Source organism: Nansenia antarctica, assembly GCF_963989245.1.
Source record: "Nansenia antarctica genome assembly, chromosome: 1".
NCBI classification, from domain to species: Eukaryota; Metazoa; Chordata; class Actinopteri; order Argentiniformes; family Microstomatidae; genus Nansenia; species Nansenia antarctica.
Genome location: NC_137674.1, coordinates 362,501 through 381,865, shown reverse-complemented (window position 1 = coordinate 381,865; position 19,365 = coordinate 362,501). Strand labels below are relative to the sequence as shown.

The 19,365-nt window shown below is 45.3% G+C and overlaps 1 protein-coding gene across 2 annotated transcripts in view; it reads left to right on the top strand.

The window, feature by feature from the left end:
* Window positions 1-651: 651 nt before the first annotated feature.
* The window catches only part of ggps1 (geranylgeranyl diphosphate synthase 1), a 25,440-nt gene continuing 6,726 nt past the window's right edge, over window positions 652-19,365 (top strand). Inside the window, exons 1-3 of one of the 2 annotated variants that reach the window (XM_080536997.1) lie at window positions 652-984; window positions 3,802-3,902; window positions 6,396-6,466. In XM_080536997.1, the coding sequence (XP_080393123.1) occupies window positions 3,830-3,902; window positions 6,396-6,466 (144 nt within the window). In that variant the 5' untranslated portion in view covers window positions 652-984; window positions 3,802-3,829. Of the gene's footprint in view, window positions 985-3,798; window positions 3,903-6,395; window positions 6,467-19,365 lie in introns of both variants that reach the window. The other variant, XM_080536996.1, reaches the window with a different exon arrangement.

Below are 19,365 nucleotides of genomic sequence, written 5' to 3'. Positions count from 1 at the left end.
CCCTTTCTGACGCTGACTGACGGACACACACAACCACCCACAACCTGACCTAACCCAAACCCACAACATCACTGTGTGGCTCATTGGACAGCATGGCTGAGGCGACGCCCTTTACCTTGTATTACTGGCTGGTCTGTTAGAGAACATATCATTATATATACTTTTTAAGAAGTATATATTTATTGTTTTTCAAAGGGTGAAGAACCGGAGCAATAGAACAATATACACCCTCTTTTTAAACCAAATAATATTTTTTATATTATTAGATATTATCATTATATTTTAATGACGCCATGGAAACACTAAGGCAAGGAAGGGGTTGCTGGGAGATGTAGTCATAAAGACGTTATTGACACACTGCTTTGGCTGCTCAGAGACGAGACACGCTACGCTGCTAAACTACAACTCCCACAGTTCAGTTCGCGACAGGGTTAGGTTCCTGTCACTCGGGAAGAGATGGTTGTTCAATGAACCCGCCTACTTTAGCGCTTGCTCTGGTCTGGGCGCGTTCGTAAACTCGCACTGAGAGTGCCGGAGCGCACACTAACGTTCAACGTCCTAAATGGACCGAGTAATTTGATTGGACCAGAGGCATTCCATGAGTGCTGATCAGATTCCCAGAGCGGATTTTACGAACGGAGCGAAGGAGCCATGGCGCATGTATGAATGGTCTTTATGTAGCCAGGCAGGAGTCGCGCCTGAGTCATTCTGGCTCCACATCCTGATATATCTAACCCTTATTCACTCTGTCACTATGAGGCTGGGAGGAGAAGTCATGTTACATGTTTGATTGGCAGTGTGTTAGTTTAGATAGGCAGTTATTTTCTTTCTTTTTTTTGCGGCAATTCGTAAGCTTCTTATCAGACCAATCCCGACCTGATGAAGGTATTTGGGGGGATACATCATTGACTGTTAATGCAAAACCCCAAACAACAAACATAGGAAAGGGAACACGGAAGTGCTGGAGGAGGCGTCGCTCTGAAGGTGGGTGGAGCTGGAGTTAGTATATATATATATATGTATGTAGTTATATATAGTATATATAGGCCATTAACGATCTAGAGTTATTTCACACTTTATTGTTAAATACATACTTCCTATGTGTTCATTCATAGTTTTGATGCCTTCAGTGAGAATCTACAATGTACCAAATAGTCATGAAAATAAAGGAAACCCATTGAATGAGAAGGTGTGTCCAAACGTTTGGCCTGTACTGTATATGTGTAGTTAGTATATATATATGTAGTTAGTATATATACAGGATTCTTAATAGGACTAGATGTTAAAATCCCTAAATAATTAGCACAACAATTGTAGTTAGTATATATATATACAGTATATGTACTGTAGTTAGTATATATATATATATATGTAGTTAGTACAACCAAACAGTAAGATAGTAGTCTTTGTTGTGTGGAGTCCCAGCTTCACGTGGGACCATGTTCTTCGACTTCTCCAGTGCATTTAACACTATCAAGCCATCACTGCTGGCTGACAAACTAGCAGTGATGTGTGTGGAGGACTCCCTGACGGCTTGGATCCACAACTACCTCACAGACAGACGTCAGTATGTGAGACTGCAGGGCTGTCAGTCTGAGGTGGTGGTGTGCAACACCGGTGCCCCCCAGGGAACTGTTCTGTCACCCTTTCTCTTCACCCTCTATACCTCCGACTTCCAGTTTAGCTCCGACCAGTGCCACCTGCAGAAGTTTTCTGATGACTCCTCTATCGTCGGTTACATCACAGACGACAGGGATGAGGAGTACAGGGCCCTGGTGGAGAGCTTTGTGCAGTGGTGCGACACCAACTACCTTTTGCTTAACACCAGCAAAACAAAGGAGTTGGTGGTGGATTTTAGGAGGAAGAGAAGGACCCCAGCCCCCATCACCATCAAGGGGGTGGAAGTCGAGAGGGTGGACTCCTACAGGTACCTGGGAGTACAAATTAATAACAAACTGGACTGGACTGACAACACCGAGGCTCTTCTCAGGAAAGGGCAGAGCAGACTGTTTTTCCTGAGAAGGCTGAGGTCTTTCGGTGTCTGCAACAAGCTGCTGCGAATGTTTTATCAGTCGGTGGTTGCCAGCGTTCTGTTCTTCGCCGTGGCCTGCTGGGGTGGAAACATCTGTGCCAGGGATGCTGCGAAGCTAAACAAACTGGTGAAGAAGGCCAGCTCTGTGGTGGGGACCGGGCTGGACAGCCTAGAGGTGGTGGCAGAACAGAGGATGGGGAAAAAACTGGCGGCCATGCTGGCCAATCCCTCCCACCCGATGTACTGCGAGCTGGCGGGGATGAGGAGCAAGTTCAGCCACAGATTTGTTCTCCCCCGTCAAAGTACAAAAAGATTTGGACAGTCCTTTGTTCCAGCTGCACTCCGACTCTACAACCAGGCCCTGCAGGGTGGGGGAGACCTGGAGCTGGAACTTTGGAACTTGGAACTTTTTACTTATTGAGCCCGCACTGTTTTATGTATTTTATTGAATGTTTTCTGTCTGCCCTAACTGAGCTGTTTGACAACAAAATTTCCCCATTGGGGACAATAAAGGTTTTCAATCAAAAGTGTAGTGAGTAAACAACGGATTCTTTTTTTTTGCGCATTATCAACCTATCATTGCGCTTTAGAGTAAAACAAAGCACGCAACTGTCGCGTCTATCTTTTCATGGCAACTCTACATTGTGATTTACAAGAGATATTAACTAATATTAAGTAATATTATTACTTGTTACAATTTTGCAATTGATCCGCGGTACACATGCGTGCCGTACCGTGGAGGGCGATCCGTACGATCCGTTACACCCCTACTGTAGAGTGGCAGGTTCTTTCCTCTCATTTTCCATTCAGATGTTGTTAAAAGACAGGCTAGTAATACCTCATTGGTATTACTGCACATTTACAAAAGCACATTTATAAAAGCAAACAAGGTAAATTCACGAGACAGACAGGGCTTTTCTTTAAAACAATTGCAAATGTAAACTTGTTGTGGGAGGAGTAGTCTCATGTAGCCTTATACCTCCAAATCACACGCCTCTTTTGGAGGTCTGCAATTTCATTACATTTACATTTTTGGCATTTAGCAGACGCCTTATTCCAAAGCGACTTACAATCAATACATTTGACTAAGCAAGTGAATCATCAATCCACCAGTCGTAGCAGGAAAAGTAATCCAGCTCAGCCCAGGGCCATTGATAGAAGGAAATACCTTCTTCTTCTATCACCTTCTTCTTCTTTTCTTTTTTTTGATATAGAAACTGGAGAAACAGAGAAACAGTACAAGGGGGGCAATAGAAGTTTTTAGGGCACACAGTAGAGGGGAAAAGCGGGTGTCTTCAGGAGACGCAGTGCTGGGGGGGCAGTAGAAGTCTCAGGAGATGTTACATTACGAGTACCGCCCCCCATGCCCATATATATAATGTTTGCTTGTTGTTGTATTGTGTATGTGCATCCTCTTTTACAACCGGGTAGGTCCTACGACTGTTTTGCACAGAGTTGTTGCCGATGCTAGCTTGCAACATTGAAGAAAAGAACGCAGCTTCGCCCGCCCAAGCAAAGTATTTGATTAAGGCCTCGCTTGAACACGTTGAACCATTCATTTCGGACGCGTTTCCTCCCCTGCGTAGCTACTTTCTGCGGAGGATTTCCCCAGGCTTTCTGAACTAAGAAAGCCTGGTCTCTCTCAACGTGGTTTTGGGAGGAACAAATCTATTGAGACATATACTTTGTAGTGAGACGTCAACCATTAGGCTATTCGTTCTAATCCTGTGTAGTGTTTATGTATTATTTACACACTATCCCCCCAGCAGATTCATTGATTTGTGGAAACTCCAAGCAATGGATTGTGACATGGAAGCAGCTTCTGAGCGAATTCTTTGGGAACCGTACAAGTATCTGCTGCAGCTGCCAGGTTAGTCCACACACACACACACACACACGCACACACACACACACACACACACACACACACACACACACATACACACAGGGACAGCAGCTGCCAGGTTAGTCCCTTTGATGATTGCAATGAATGGTGCAGCTCGCTGGCTGGCACACACACACTCTACCCAAACCCACATGCTGGGCAGGAGACAGCAGTTTTTTTATTTCATACCAGTATGTTTTTCATTAACTCACATGTCTACAGAGCCATCCTTCAGGTCCTTCAGCTCTGATACAGTTGCAGTTCTAGCCCTGCTATGACGGGTCTCCGTGTAACCTCCTCCCAGACAGGCACAGATGCTTTCCAAACAAAAAAAGAGCCTTGCACAGATCTGTGTTAGAGAGGCCTCTATTTTTAGCCACGTTGAGTGACGGCGTTGTCTCTTTAAAAAGCACATCTCGAGAGGTTCAAAACCAGGGTTCTCAGAGAATTGAATTCAAAATCCTCCTAATTACATACAAACCGCAAAATGGTCTTGGACCAAAAAACATATCGAATCTCCTCCCACCCTATATTCCCGCAAGGTCCCTAAGGTCAGCTGAGACTAATCAGCTAATCATTCCAAGAGTGGAAAAAAAACACGGTGCAGCAGCTTTCAGTCACCTTGCCGCATGCTCCTGGAACAAACTCCCTGAAGAAATCAAACAGGCCCAAACCCTTAAAATATTTAAGTCTAAGCTAAAAACCTTACAATGTCTTTTATCCATGAACTATTGTCTTATTAAATGTTGTATCTATTTAACCCTAACCCTTATTCATTCTCATACTTAATTTCTTACTATGCTCCTCTTGCTGTATTTTTAAATAATGTACGGTATGTAAAGCACTTTGAATTGCCCCTGTTGTGTGAAATGTGCTACACAAATAAACTTGCCTTGCCTTGCCTTCTCTGTTGTGAGGAGTAGCATCAGTTGGGCGTAATGGTATGCGACCCACTTTTTTGGTAACATTCTCTCTCCATCCTCTTTGAATGTTTGTAAGCTACATTTAGAAACCCAGATATCACAGTCTGGTTCATTTAGAAACCCAGATATCACAGTCTGGTTCAGTGGGTAGGTTCAGTGGGTAGTTTCATCATCCCAGCCCATTAACTTTGTTATTTGCCTTGAACTGCATCAGCAGGGCTCAACGTTGACATTGTTTGTTGTGACATACTCCTTCCCCAAGCTGTGATGCATCTCTACCATAGTCCTACCCACTCCTCAGCACAGATAATGATGGAGAGAGACAATGCACTGTGTCTTGATCCATACTGACGAAGGCTTAGGCCGTAACGTTTGTCTATATCACAACTAGTGTTGTTCCGATACCATTTTTTGATCCCGATACCGATACCGATACCTGACCGTGCAGTACTTGCCGATACCGAGTACCGATCCGATACCACGGCGTTTGAAAAAACAAAACAAAAAAACATGTTTTTTGAGCCGCATACTCACCTCGATGTAAAATTATTACTAACACTTAGTCTGGCACTGCTCAAAACCTTTGTAAAACAGGAAAAAATACCAACAGAGAGTGAATACTATAGAACTTTTTTTTATTGTCTACCTGGTATGGTGACAAGAAAATCAACCCCTTATAAAACCTGAAATGTGGCTCTCACAGATGCCAATCAGTGCAATATCCATTTAAGATATAAAACAGTCGTAGTAGTAGTGCAACAGCAAGTGAACATTTACAAACAAAATAACTTTAGTACTTAAAAAAAAAAAAAAAAAAAAATCGGATTTTTTTTTTGTTAGTACTCGCCGATACCGATACCAGCATTTTTGTGCGTATCGGTGGCCATGCCGATACTAGTATCGGTATCGGAACAACACTAATCACAACTACACAGATAAGCTAACCAGACAGATAAGATAGCCAGACTGTGTTTACCACCTCAAATTAATTAATTTATGGCCAGCCAAAGCCATGTTTAGAGGTAGCTAGCTAACATTACATTGATCATTCTCGTAAGACTTTTCACTTTTCCGAAAAATGCCGGTCGAGAGAGGATGCTGGTGCTGCTTGTTCGCCGCTTCTCTGCCCGAAATCCAGACATACTTGTAGTACACAGAGTAGATAAATCAGACATACTTGTAGTACACAGAGTAGATAAATCAGACATACTTGCAGTACACAGAGCAGATAAATCAGATATACTTGTAGTACACAGAGTAGATTGTCCTACAAAGACACTTAGATTTAGTAATCTTATTTATTGTTTGTTTCTTTTATTTTACTACTCGATCTTTTCAGTTTGTAAAGCGTCTTTGAGTGTCTAGAAAAGCGCTGTATAAGTCTAATGTCTTATTATTATTATTATTATTATTATTATATCCCTGAATTAAATGAATACTACTAAAAATAAACCGTAAACCTGGTGTTTTGATTGTGGACCAGCTGTACTGTACATTATTATTGATTGACAATAAATCCTAATGCATCTTTTCTCTTCTTGATCTCTTTTCTCAGGAAAACAGGTTAGGACGAAACTCTCCCAAGCATTTAACCACTGGCTCAATGTTCCCGAGGACAAACTTCAGGTAATGGCCCTGGTCATTTCAACGAGGCCCCTCAATCAAAGTTCTTGTAGTGACAGTACAGACCAGTTGACAGTGGAAATGATATCCTATTCGGGATGATTCGATAATTACTCTGGGGAGGTGTCCAACTCGGGGCCCACCCGCTGTGCCGACGGACCACGATGCCGACGGACCACGATGCAGACAGTTTATTAGCGGATTTCTGCGAGAACTGACAAGACGGTACATGTGGGAAAACTATGGTTAGGGTTAGGTGCTAGGGTGCTACGGTTAAGGTTAGGGGTAGGGGTAGGGTTAGGGTTAGGGATAGTATTAGGGTTAGGGTTAGACATGCCATGTACCAAGTCGACGTAGCACCTAACCCTAACCGTAGTTTTGCCACATGTACCGTCTTCCCACATGTACCGTAACAGAGAAGCGGAGAGCATTCACATGCAGGGAGGGCTGTCGGCACAACGGTCTGTCGGCATATTGATGCGGCACCTCCAACTCAAGCTTTTACACATGACCTTCCCCATGTACTTGTAAAAATCCATTACCCCCCCCCCACCCCCCCCCAATGATTACGACCACAGAAACAGTGACAAACTAGGCCTACCTCAGTACGATCAGGGACACAGCACAGGGATGCTGTCTGATGTTGTGAATGGCTAGATCCTTTATAGATTGCCTTGCAGTGGTAGCCATCATCGGCTACATACTTCTCCTCTTCATAACACTGAACATTCTTTGTCTTGGTCGCACATCAACAGTCTAATCAGTGGACCCTCATCTCAAAACAAAAATTACATGAAACAAGTTTTACATAAAAAGTTGTTCCTCTTTGCAGTTGATTTAATTAATCAGTCTGTCTGCGGCTGCCACACATTAAAAGGCATACATTAATAATATTAACTGTAAAATGTATCAGTTCCACTTCAGCTCTAAAGCTTTGAAAATATTACTTTTGTATGTCCCAGGTTGACACATCAATCCACTCTGGATATTACAACACTTTTTATACATATTTCAGAGCACCAGAAGTACTGGCAAAGATTCATATAATGTCCAAATTAAAACACTCCTCATATTTAGTATTTGGTCAACAGTCCCAGTATTTCCCCAGTACAAGTCTCCAGTACTTACATCTGTGCATTTGGTGAGGCACTATTTCAGTTTGCTTTATTTTCATACAGAGACTGGATTGTGGATGTGGCAGTGCAGTTAATAGGCAGTCCAGTGTTTCACTGTTTGGAGAGAATGAGTGATGCCCTTTTCAGACATTGTGTAGACTGATTTCCAAATTCATCCAACTCCCAGGGTTGCAAATATTTAGTTAAAATGGTTTGGGACCAACTAACCCTAACTTGAAAAACTGGAACATAGCAAGTCAACGATGGCCAATACATAGTTTGAGATAAACAAGTAATTCGTTATATAAGATGAATTATGCAAATTTCTAAATAATAATGCTTTGTAAATCCAACAGTATATTGACTATTAGTCCAAATGCTTTTTAACAGATTCAAACTGCCTGCAGACGGTTCAAATACGGTTCTGTTAGAGAGAGAGAGAGAGAGAGAGAGAGAGAGAGAGAGAGAGAGAGAGAGAGAGAGAGAGAGAGAGAGAGAGAGAGAGAGAGAGAGAGAGAGAGAGAGGGAGAGCTGTGCACGTTGAGGAAGGGAGAGCTGTGCACGGCTGTTGAGTTTGCATAGGAGGGCCTCAAGGCTTCTCTGCTTCCCACTAGGCTACATATCTCCACATCCCCTCGTCCTGTAAGTCCACTGTCCCCATGACAACACACTGTCCCCACGGATATGACAACACTCGAGTGTCAACAGCACAACACTGTGAGCACCAGCTTTAGCTTTTGTTAACCCCCCCCCCCCTCCCTCATTTAGCATTTTTCATCTATTTCTCTTCCTCCTATTCTTCCCACTCTGTCATTTTAGAGGGAGCCAAATCAATTCTAATAGATTCTGACACTTAACCCATCACATCGTAGGCCATTTGCTGAATTATTTTCCCCCCAAATCGAGTTGCTGCCTGGAGGGTTTGGCGTCGTATTACTTGAGTGGAAGCAAGCTAGAGTACCATGGCACAGATGGCCTCAAATTATACACATGGATTCTTGTAATTCCTCTTGGAACATTTTTATTTTTTTATTTTTTTATTTTTTTATAGCTAAGCTCTTAGAAATCCAGTGTTTTGGGATTTTCCCCTTTCATTTTTGCCCTGAAGTCGCTGTTTAAGATTCAAAGTAACTAAGCAACAACCTGTCTGTCACTAAGCAACAACGCTGTTTGACTTTCCTCACATGCCTCACTGTCACTTACTGTACGTGGCTGTACTGCTCTCTGAAGGGACGTTGAATGTTTCAGATGAACAGTATGACAACTGTAGAATTGTATTAGACTGGAAAAAGGAGAGGGGTTTCCAAATAGTTGTACAGTGGCAGATGTGTTAGGCCTAATACTTCTTCCATGCCTATTTAGTTAACCACTTAGATGTGTGTTTTCTTCACCGGGGACGGGGAGGACACTCTTCAGTGTTACCTAAGGAGCGTACTGCCGCTGAACGAACAGTATTCGGCATTCAGGTTACTTAATGGTAGCGTGTCAGATGAAGTGCGGATCCTGTCAGATTGCATTAACTCTGTTGTTCAACAGGTCACTCTTTGTTCTGAATGTTTTATGGATCCTCTCCAGGGACAGAAAGTCAGTGACTCCTCACAGAGCTCAGGAAATATACCGGGCCCAGTGCATGTTGCTAATGTGCCCCTTTCATCTTCAAGTGCAATAATATGCCCCACATGATGAACAATTCAGGCATGCACGAGAGGACTGTGCCTTGAATGATGACAGTACAGTGGATGGTCCTAATTCTCTCACCTTCTGCGCCTTATCACCTCCACCTTCAATGTTACATTACATACAGTGGCTGTCGAAAGTCAACACACCCCTTCACTTTTTCCACATTCTGTTGTGTTATGGACTCAATTTAAAATTAAATACATACAAATTGGCATCTATCCACACACAATACCCCATAATGACAAAGTGAAAACAAGCTTTTAGAAATGTAAACACAGAAATACCTCATGTGCATAAGTCGTCACACCCTTTGCTCTGACCCCCTTAAAATGAGCTGAAAAGCAAAGATGTCATCAACAAATCACTCACTAAGTTGAGTTGAGTCCATGTTAATGCAAAAGGATAATAGTTAATGTAATTAACGATTAATTAATAATGTAATTTTGGAATCAATATCTTAGTTTTTATAGGGTCTCTGATTTGCACAGGAATCAATTACACACTGTGTGGATCGGGGTGTCATTATAAATTGAGCAAATGGAGAGGAACAAAATTCACTCTACAAAATTGGTCTATATCCAAGTGGCCAAAAAGAATCCCTTAATGGAAAAATAATCTGTCTCTCATCCATAATTGTGTTTGCCACAATGAATTCAAGTGATACAGCAAAGAAAGTGGCTGAAAATGTGTTTATTTGGTTTTACTACAAAGCATTACGTTTAGTGCAAATCCAGCACATGTAATGCAGTTTCTGAATCTGCACCATCTCTCATGTGAAGAGTAGCGGTAGCTGCATCAAGTTATGGGTATATTTGTCTCTGAGGAGTTTGTCAGGATCAAGAGAAAACTTATGGTAGTGACATCCTAGGAAGACCCTCTGTAGCTTCTTCTAGAGAGACCAGCAACATACCAGCTCCCAGTACAGAGACACCAGCAACATACCAGCTCCCAGTACAGAGACACCAGCAACATACCAGCTCCCAGTACAGAGACACCAGCAACATACCAGCTCCCAGTACAGAGACACCAGCAACATACCAGCTCCCAGTACAGAGACACCAGCAACATACCAGCTCCCAGTACAGAGACACCAGCAACATACCAGCTCCCAGTACAGAGAGAGACACCAGCAACATACCAGCTCCCAGTACACAGGCACCAGCAACATACCAGCTCCCAGTACAGAGACACCAGCAACATACCAGCTCCCAGTACACAGACACCAGCAACATACCAGCTCCCAGTACAGAGACACCAGCAACATACCAGCTCCCAGTACAGAGACACCAGCAACATACCAGCTCCCAGTACAGAGACACCAGCAACATACCAGCTCCCAGTACAGAGACACCAGCAACATACCAGCTCCCAGTACAGAGACACCAGCAACATACCAGCTCCCAGTACAGAGACACCAGCAACATACCAGCTCCCAGTACAGAGACACCAGCAACATACCAGCTCCCAGTACACAGACACCAGCAACATACCAGCTCCCAGTACAGAGACACCAGCAACATACCAGCTCCCAGTACAGAGAGACAAAGCTCCACAAAGCTCATTTCCTGTGTTAGCTGTCTGGAAAAGAAGAAGTACTTCTTGAAACCTGCAGCAAAGAAAAAAAACGACTGCACTAATTGCCAACATGGTGGCTTAAGATATGCTGCTGATATGAGTCCACGGTTCCATTTGGAAAAAACACCTTGCGTCTCGAATAGATGCATGCTGAATGCTCAGAGTCCGTTCGCAATGCTTTAGCCAAAACTGACCCGAGTAGCTATTACCACGGATGAATTAAATTATGTTTAATCTTTATTCTTTTTTTTGTGTATTTGGCTGTTTTGATTTCGGGTAGGCTATAGCTAGATCACCGGTAAACATTGTAATTGGAAATGGCTGGACAGCTCTGCAAAAAGCGGCATGCCTTTTTTCTGTTCTGCATTATTGTTATGTTAGTCTAATTTAAGTATTCAGAAGAAGAAATTCATTTATTCATTCATTCATGTATTCATTTATTTAATACGAGAATAAATGTGTTTTTTCACTGTTGGCGTTTAAGATATTAAGCGATTTCTTGCCGATGATCTGTGAATGTCGGCACACATTGAAAAATCTATTAATCGTTCATACCACCCACTGATTAATCGACCATGAACATTTTGAGTTACCCACATCCCGCCCCCCCTCTATCTGTCTCAGTTTATTTGGCCGTAAACTCTCTCTGAACCCAACATACAGACTGAGGGAGCTGGCTGCCTTCCTTAACATACAGACTGAGGGAGCTGGCTGCCTTCCTTAACAGATAAACTCTCTCTGAACCCAACATACAGACTGAGGGAGCTGGCTGCCTTCCTTAACAGATCACTGACTCTCTCTGAAGCCAACATACAGACGGAGGGAGCTGGCTGCCTTCCTTAACAGATCACTGACTCTCTCTGAAGCCAACATACAGACGGAGGGAGCTGGCTGCCTTCCTTAACAGATCATACAGACTGAGGGAGCTGGCTGCCTTCCTTAACAGATCACTCTCTCTGAAGCCAACATACAGACTGAGGGAGCTGGCTGCCTTCCTTAACAGATCACTGCCAGGCAGTCGTCTCTGTGGGAACCATGCCCCCAGATACAACCAGAGACTGGGTCACTGACATCTCGATTCATTCGTGTTTGTGTATTAATTCTTAATCAGAAAAACACATGTGTTCCTTTCATATTCATACGGAGCAGTCTGAGGGGGTGAGAGGTTAGGGGACCTCTATCTGTAGACATCTGCTGCCTGGTGCATCTTAAGATCAACTACACTACATCCTCTCTTCTCAATAATACATTAGTGACTGGCACTGTTTTTTTTTATGTCTGTTTGTCTGTTAGTGACACTGCTCCTATGCAACATGGAAACGAAAGACTCTATGCATGTATATGTTTTTATATATGCTTATTCACTTTATGTTCTTATTCCTGTTGTAAAGCACTTTGAGCTGCATTTCTTGTATGAAAGGTGCTGTATAAATAAAGCTTTACTTACTTACTTACTAGTAAAAAGAAAAGCTTACTGTGAAACAGCTTACTCAATGAGGCACATTCAGCACTTAAATGTGAATCTTGTGCACGCGACACTGAACACAACTCTGCTCTCTAAATGTGAAATACCTGCCATCGGTAGCCACATGGCACTAATGGACCTATCGCTAAGCCACGCCCCCTAGTATAATGGACCTATCGCTAAGCTACGCCCCCTAGTATAATTCATCAGAGCAATTGCGCGTCATCTCCCTGTCATCAGAATGATCACGCCCCTTTTTGGGTGATAGAAGCGGAGAAGTTTGACTGGTGGTCAATGGGAATTTCTGGTCTTCGCTACTTTAATCCGATAAAATAAGAAAACCGTAGTGCTTTTTAGATATTAGGAGCACAAATCCGATGGCCAGTTAGGCAAACTATTATATAGTGTCGTTGCCGATCAATGATCGACGTCGTTATATAGAGAAAATTAATGAAATAGGGGTTGATTCATCAGACCAGTCATACGTCATCTCCCTGTCATCAGGGATTTGTAGATCTTCATTTGATTTCCGTGTAAATCCCCAGACTGCCCAAATCCGATGGCCAGTCAGGCAAACAATTATATAGTGTCGTTGCCGATCAATGATCTACGTCGAGATAAATGTTCGAAGAAGAAACGAAAGCAAACGCTGTTGGGGGGACTGGAGGTGAAGACGTTAGGACCACGGACATCAAATTAAGAACTACAAATCCCAGATGACAGGGAGATGACGTATGACTGCTCTGATAAATCAACCCCTATTTCATACACTTTCTCTATATAACGACGTCGATCATTGATCGGCAATGACACTATATAATAGTTTGCCTAACTGGCCATCGGATTTGTGCTCCTAATATCTAAAAAGCACTACGGTTTTCTTATTTTATCGGATTAAAGTAGCGAAGACCAGAAATTTCCATTGACCGCCATTCAAACTTCTCCGCTTCTATCACCCAAAAAGGGGCGTGGACATGACGGGAGAGCAAAGTACCCGGATGCGTTGCTCTGATGAATAGGCCTATCACTAAGCCACGCCCCCTTTGAAAACTCAGACAAACAAACAGCTTCACTGACAGTGACAGACTGACCGTGACTGAATGACATTCAATTACTTACAATGGCGGGAGTTGGCAAATTTCTGATTTCTGTTTTTTAAAGATGACAAGAATATTTAGTCTAGAAGCTTTTCACCATCAGATATTAGCGACTTGTTTGTCCGAGTTTTCTGCCTGTAGTGACTTTTGCTGTGATATGATTGGACAATCAATTGAACGCCCTTCCTATAATCTTAAAGGAGTGCAAAACACTGCCCACCTTCAAAACCACTCTCAAAAAACATTTACAGGAGGCTGCAATCCGTAACTGGACCCTCTAAAACAAAAATCAGATTAAAAGACCCGAACTACCCACTGTACATACTTTGTGTTTTGTCCCCCGCCCCCACCTGTGGTGTATGTCCCCACCTGTCCTACCCGCTGTACATACCTTATGTTTTGTTGTATTGTTCTTCCCATGATGGATGTACATTTATCTTGTAGATAGTAATAGTTATTTGTCTGTATTATCATGTAGATAGTACTAGTTCTTTTCTTATGTCTGTCTTACATGTAACGATGAATTGAAAATCAAGGACCCCAATTGAAATAAGCCAGTGGCTTTCTTGGGTTTTTATCCTTTTAGTTTGACCTTGTATGTAATATGTACTTTCATGTACCTACTTCTGCAAACCTTCTAATAAAGTTTTCAATCAATCAATCAATCAAAACAATTCCTATTTTGGGGTGTGGCTTAGCGATAGGTCCATTGATGCTGGATAGCGGAGGTCCACAGCAAAAGTCACTACAGGCAGAAAACTCTGACAAACAACTCGCTAATATCTAATGGTGAAAAACTTCTAGACTAAATATTCTTGTCATCTTAAAAAAAATAAAAAATAAAGTCTATTACTCGCTGTGGTAAATCAGAAATCAGAAATTTGCCAAGTCCTGCCATTGTAAGTCATTGAATGTCATTCAGTCACTGTCAGTGAGGCGTTGTTCTCTTTCATAGTATTCGTTTCGTATCTCACGATGGGAACGCCCCCTGCGTGACCTCATCAGAAACTGAATTACACTGCGCCAGCCCATTGGCTGGCCCAGGCGACGCTTGTGTCACGAGGGACGGGACCCTCCGCCTATATAAAGCGTACACACAGCGTCTGTCGTCATTCAAAAACCTTTTCTCGCTTCTCACTGGAGCTGACAACAACTGTGCGGGTGGCTAGAGCTAAACAGTCCACAGATACGAGCGACCAAACTCGTGCCGACGGGCGCTCTGCTGCTAAACTGCACTTTCGTTGACGTTCACAGGAGTTGAAATACTTCTGTTGAAGAGTAGGAATACTCTGACTCGGGGTAGCGATACCCCGTGTTACGATTCGAGTAGCAACACTCGCCTTGCTCGGAACGAAAATAGTAGCGATACTCCTCGTTCTGAACGACGCGTGTAGCAATACTCCCTGTTCTGCGAGTAGGAATACTCCGAACGGTTACGGGTAGCAATACCCAGTGTGAGAGACAAAAGTAGAAATAACTTTATCTCTATAACGCACTGCTAGCGGGTAGATAGTAATATCCCTCCCCTGGCCCCTCTGTTTTCCCTTGATAGCTGACAAGCTAACGGGTGAAGTAGCGAGGCCTGCTAGCAGCTAGCCTACAACCCTTAGCCAGAGATGGCTAACGTTGAGGCTAGCGGACCTAGCACAGCCGAGACTAGCCGGAAGACCTGCCCGTGCGGCAAGTCAATGGCTAGCTGGGACACTCACTCTAAGTGTGCAGTGTGTCTGGGATTAATCCACGCCCGGGCCGCTGTTATCTCTACCGATGAGTGTATCCACTGTGCAGTGTTCCCCAAGAAATCTCTCCGCCGACGGCTAAGTCGCATGGCTAGCCTGTCGGGAGAAGATCCGCTTCTGTGTAAGGCAGCCGAAACGCTGCCATCACAGTCTAACGCGGACATGTCTCCAGGTTTACCGACACCATGCTGGGCGGACTTAGTGCCACATAGCCCTGACATCGGTTTCCCGGTACTGGATGACAAGGGGATTGACAGCTTTACCGCTGCTCGCTATGAGAGAGACTCGGACAATGATGAGGGAGGGTCGCGTGACTCAGACCTCATTTTGTCCACCGATGATGAGGAAGACTCCTCATTATCAACCGGTAGGCGCGGAGCTGGAAAGCCCCCCACGCCTGACGGAGGTAACCAACCCTCCGCCCCGTCTCCCATGGACTGCGACATGCAGGACATGTGCAAGCGAGCAGCGGAGAGGCTGAATATCCCCTGGCCCGTCGCCCAAACCGAAACTGCTATGTCACGCTTTGACGGCAAAAGACTGCAGACGGCGGCTAAGACGGGGAAACAAGTTATGCCGTTCTTCCCCGAGCTACTCGATGAGATAGCAGTTACGTGGAAAGAACGGCCATTCAGCGAGAAACACCCAATAATCGGGGGTTCTCGACTGGATTGTGAGGGGATGGACTCCCTCGGCCTCCGCCACATCCCACCGGTCGAGCCGGTGGTGGCGCGCCACCTGCACCCGAAGACCCTCAGACGCCTTCCGGGGGAAAGCTGAGAGACTGTTCATACTACAAAGTTGTTTGTCACTCAAGCACGTTAATGCACAATGTATTAAAAATGTCCCGACAAGCGCATCCAGGCAGAGTGCCAAGGGCGTTGTTAACAATGTTGAAAAGCATAAAAATAAAAGAGATGTTGAAAAACAAATCTTTCTCTGCCATAACGCAGACCGTGGGACTAGCCCGTCCCGCGGCTGTGATGCAGAAAGCGGCCCGACCGCGCACAGCGCGGGAAGGCACGCTAGGCGGCTGTTGCGCGCCCCGGCCACTGACTGTGGCCAGTCAGCCCGCTTTCCACGCATCAACGGGAATGGGCAGACTGCACACAGTCAGACTGGGTGTTGAGGACACTACGAAGGGGCTACAGGCTCCAATTCTGTGTCGCTCCACCCCCATTCAGAGAAATACTGTACTCTCGAGCTCAGGGCGAACAAGCCAATATTCTCCAGGAGGAAATCTCCATTCTAAGGGAGAAAGGAGCTATAACAATTGTACCTCTCGAGGAGACCCACAGAGGTTTCTACTCGAAGTATTTTCTGGTCCCAAAGAAAGGGGGGGGCATGAGGGCTATTCTAGACCTCCGTGTCTTGAATCAGCATCTCCGAAAATACAAATTCAGCATGTTGACACACTCTTCCCTGCTAAGTTTCATACGAGCAGGGGATTGGTTCACATCAATCGACCTGAAGGACGCTTATTTCCACATTCCGATATATCCTCCACACAGGAAATATCTGAGATTCGCTTTCCAAGGGATCGCGTACGAATATGTGGTCCTTCCCTTTGGCCTGTCACTAAGCCCAAGGGTGTTTGTAAAATGCACCGAGGTAGCAGTGGCCCCTCTCAGACAGAGGGGTATCAGAGTGGCCTCATATATCGACGACTGGTTAGTGGCAGCCACCAACCGCGAGGAGGCGGCGCGTCACACAGCGGTCATTTCGAAACACCTAACGAATCTGGGGTTCCGAATAAACATGGAAAAGAGCATGGTGACACCCTCCCAACGCATCGCGTTTATAGGGCTCGCACTGGACTCTATCCGAGCCAAGGCGTTTTTGTCTCCAGAAAGAGTGGAGACGATGCGCGCGACTATAGAGCTGTTTCGCAGGGGCAACATAGTTACCCTCAAACAATGCCAGAGGTTGTTAAACTTGATGGCCTCCGCTGTGGTGGTCATACCCCTGGGGCGCCTGTACATGAGAGGCATCCAGCGCTGGGTGGCCTCTCTGGGCCTGGACCCCCACCGCGACGGTCACCGTCGTGTGAGGGTCTCCAGAGATTGCTCACTGGCTCTGCACCAGTGGAAGGACCCAGGTTTCATAACACAGGGTGTTTCTATGGGACCTGGCCTGAACAGAAAAGTAATCACCACGGACGCCTCTCTGAGAAGCTGGGGTGCCACTTTCGAAGGGAGAACGATAAACGGGGGTTGGGACCCGCACTTACGTTCTACCCATATAAACGGCCTGGAACTGCTAGCTGTTCACTTGGCTCTGAAACATTTCCTCCCGTGGTTGAGAGGACATCATGTTTTGGTGAGGACAGACAACTCCACGGTCGTTGCCTATGTAAACAGACAGGGGGGACTGAGGTCCCACCAGTTACACACCATGGCACACAGACTGATAGTGTGGAGCAGTGCACACATGCGGTCGCTGAGAGCAACCCATGTACCGGGCATTCTGAACTACGGAGCAGATTTGTTGTCCAGGGGCAACCCACTGTACGCAGACTGGAGACTTCACCCCGAAGTAGTGAAACAGATTTGGTCACGATTCGGTCAAGCGACCGTAGACGTTTATGCTACGGCAGAGAACGCCCAGTGTCCCCTGTTCTTCTCTCTGCGCGATCGGGGAGCCCCGCTGGGAGTGGACGCATTAGCGCACGAGTGGCCGAGGACCCTCCTGTATGCGTTCCCACCGGTGGCACTCATCCCCCCGACTCTAGCCAGAGTGAGGGAAGGAGATCTGTCCATGGTGATGATAGCCCCGCGTTGGCCGGGAAAGCACTGGTTGGCGGAGATTTTTCATCTCCTATCCGGTCCGCCATGGCAACTACCGCTGCGCAGGGACCTGCTGACCCAGGCGCGGGGGGGAGATATTTCATCCCCACCCAGAGAGATTGTCTCTGTGGGCCTGGCCCGTGAAGGGATCAACCTTGCACTAGTGGGTCTTCCCCAAGGGGTGATCGACACTATTCAGTGCGCCAGAGCCTCATCAACTAGAAAGTTGTATGGGCATAAGTGGCGTGTGTTCGAGACTTGGTGCTCAGAGTCACACGCTGTCCCTTTTCAGTGTTCTGTGACAGTTATTCTGTCATTTCTACAGGACTTGATTGAGAGGGGTAAGGCTTTCTCAACCGTTAAGGTCTATTTGGCAGCTATTTCGGCTTGTCATATTGGCCTGGGTGGAAAGTCGATAAGCCAGCACCCGTTGGTGTGCCAGTTTATGAAAGGGGCCCGAAGGAAATTGCCTACGTCTAGGCCGTTAGCTCCTTCATGGGACCTCCCTATGGTACTAGATGCTCTCTCCTGCCCACCGTTCGAACCGCTGGAACAGGTGGAGGTGAAAGTGTTAACGCTAAAGACGGTCCTATTGCTTGCTTTGGCTTCGGCTAAGCGCATAGGTCAGCGGTTCCCAACCTTTTAGGACTCACGGCCCACTTTACAGATATGTCCAGTATTCGCGGCCCACTCAGCAGCGCGCGCAACTTTTTTCCCGCGTGCACGCGCATGAAACGCGCACGAGCGCTCAAAACAATGAAGTAATTTGAGCAAAAACTAGAGGGAGCGTGGCAATTTTTGTACAAATAAATAGCGGTTAAACCATTAAAGCCGAGCGGCGATGTTTTATATAGCAGGTGATCATACCAAGATCGTAAATGTTGTATGTGTTCAATATTTACGACCAAACATCCTTATGTGTGTGGGCAACTCCCGACTCCCGACTAGGGTTGCCAGATGGGCTCGGGTTTTTTTGGTGGAATTAGCGGTTTTAGACTGTGGTTAGGGTGGAAAATGTCGATCCCATCTGGCAACCCTGTTCGCGAGTCCGGGATGGAATGTAGCCAATCAAGAAGCGAGCTGACTTCTTCTTTTCGGATGGAAATATCGGCGCACACCACACACAATACGATCAAGGCTGTTCAATCCAAGATTTTTTATCTTTTTTAAATTAAAACGTTTTTGTAACAAAAAACCGTCAATAAAACATTTTTTTTGCCCATGGTTTGGCGGCCCACTTGCAGTACTCTCGCGGCCCACAGGTTGGGAACCGCTGGCATAGGTGAAGTTCTCCACAAAGTTCTCCCCAGGGGACTCTAGGGTCAGTCTGATGCCTAACCCAGCCTTTATTCCGAAGGTTATAGGCTCTTGCACCCCTATAGAGTTGGCTGCCTTCTATCCCCCGCCTTTTGCCTCGGAAGAGCACAGGCGGTTGCATACTTTAT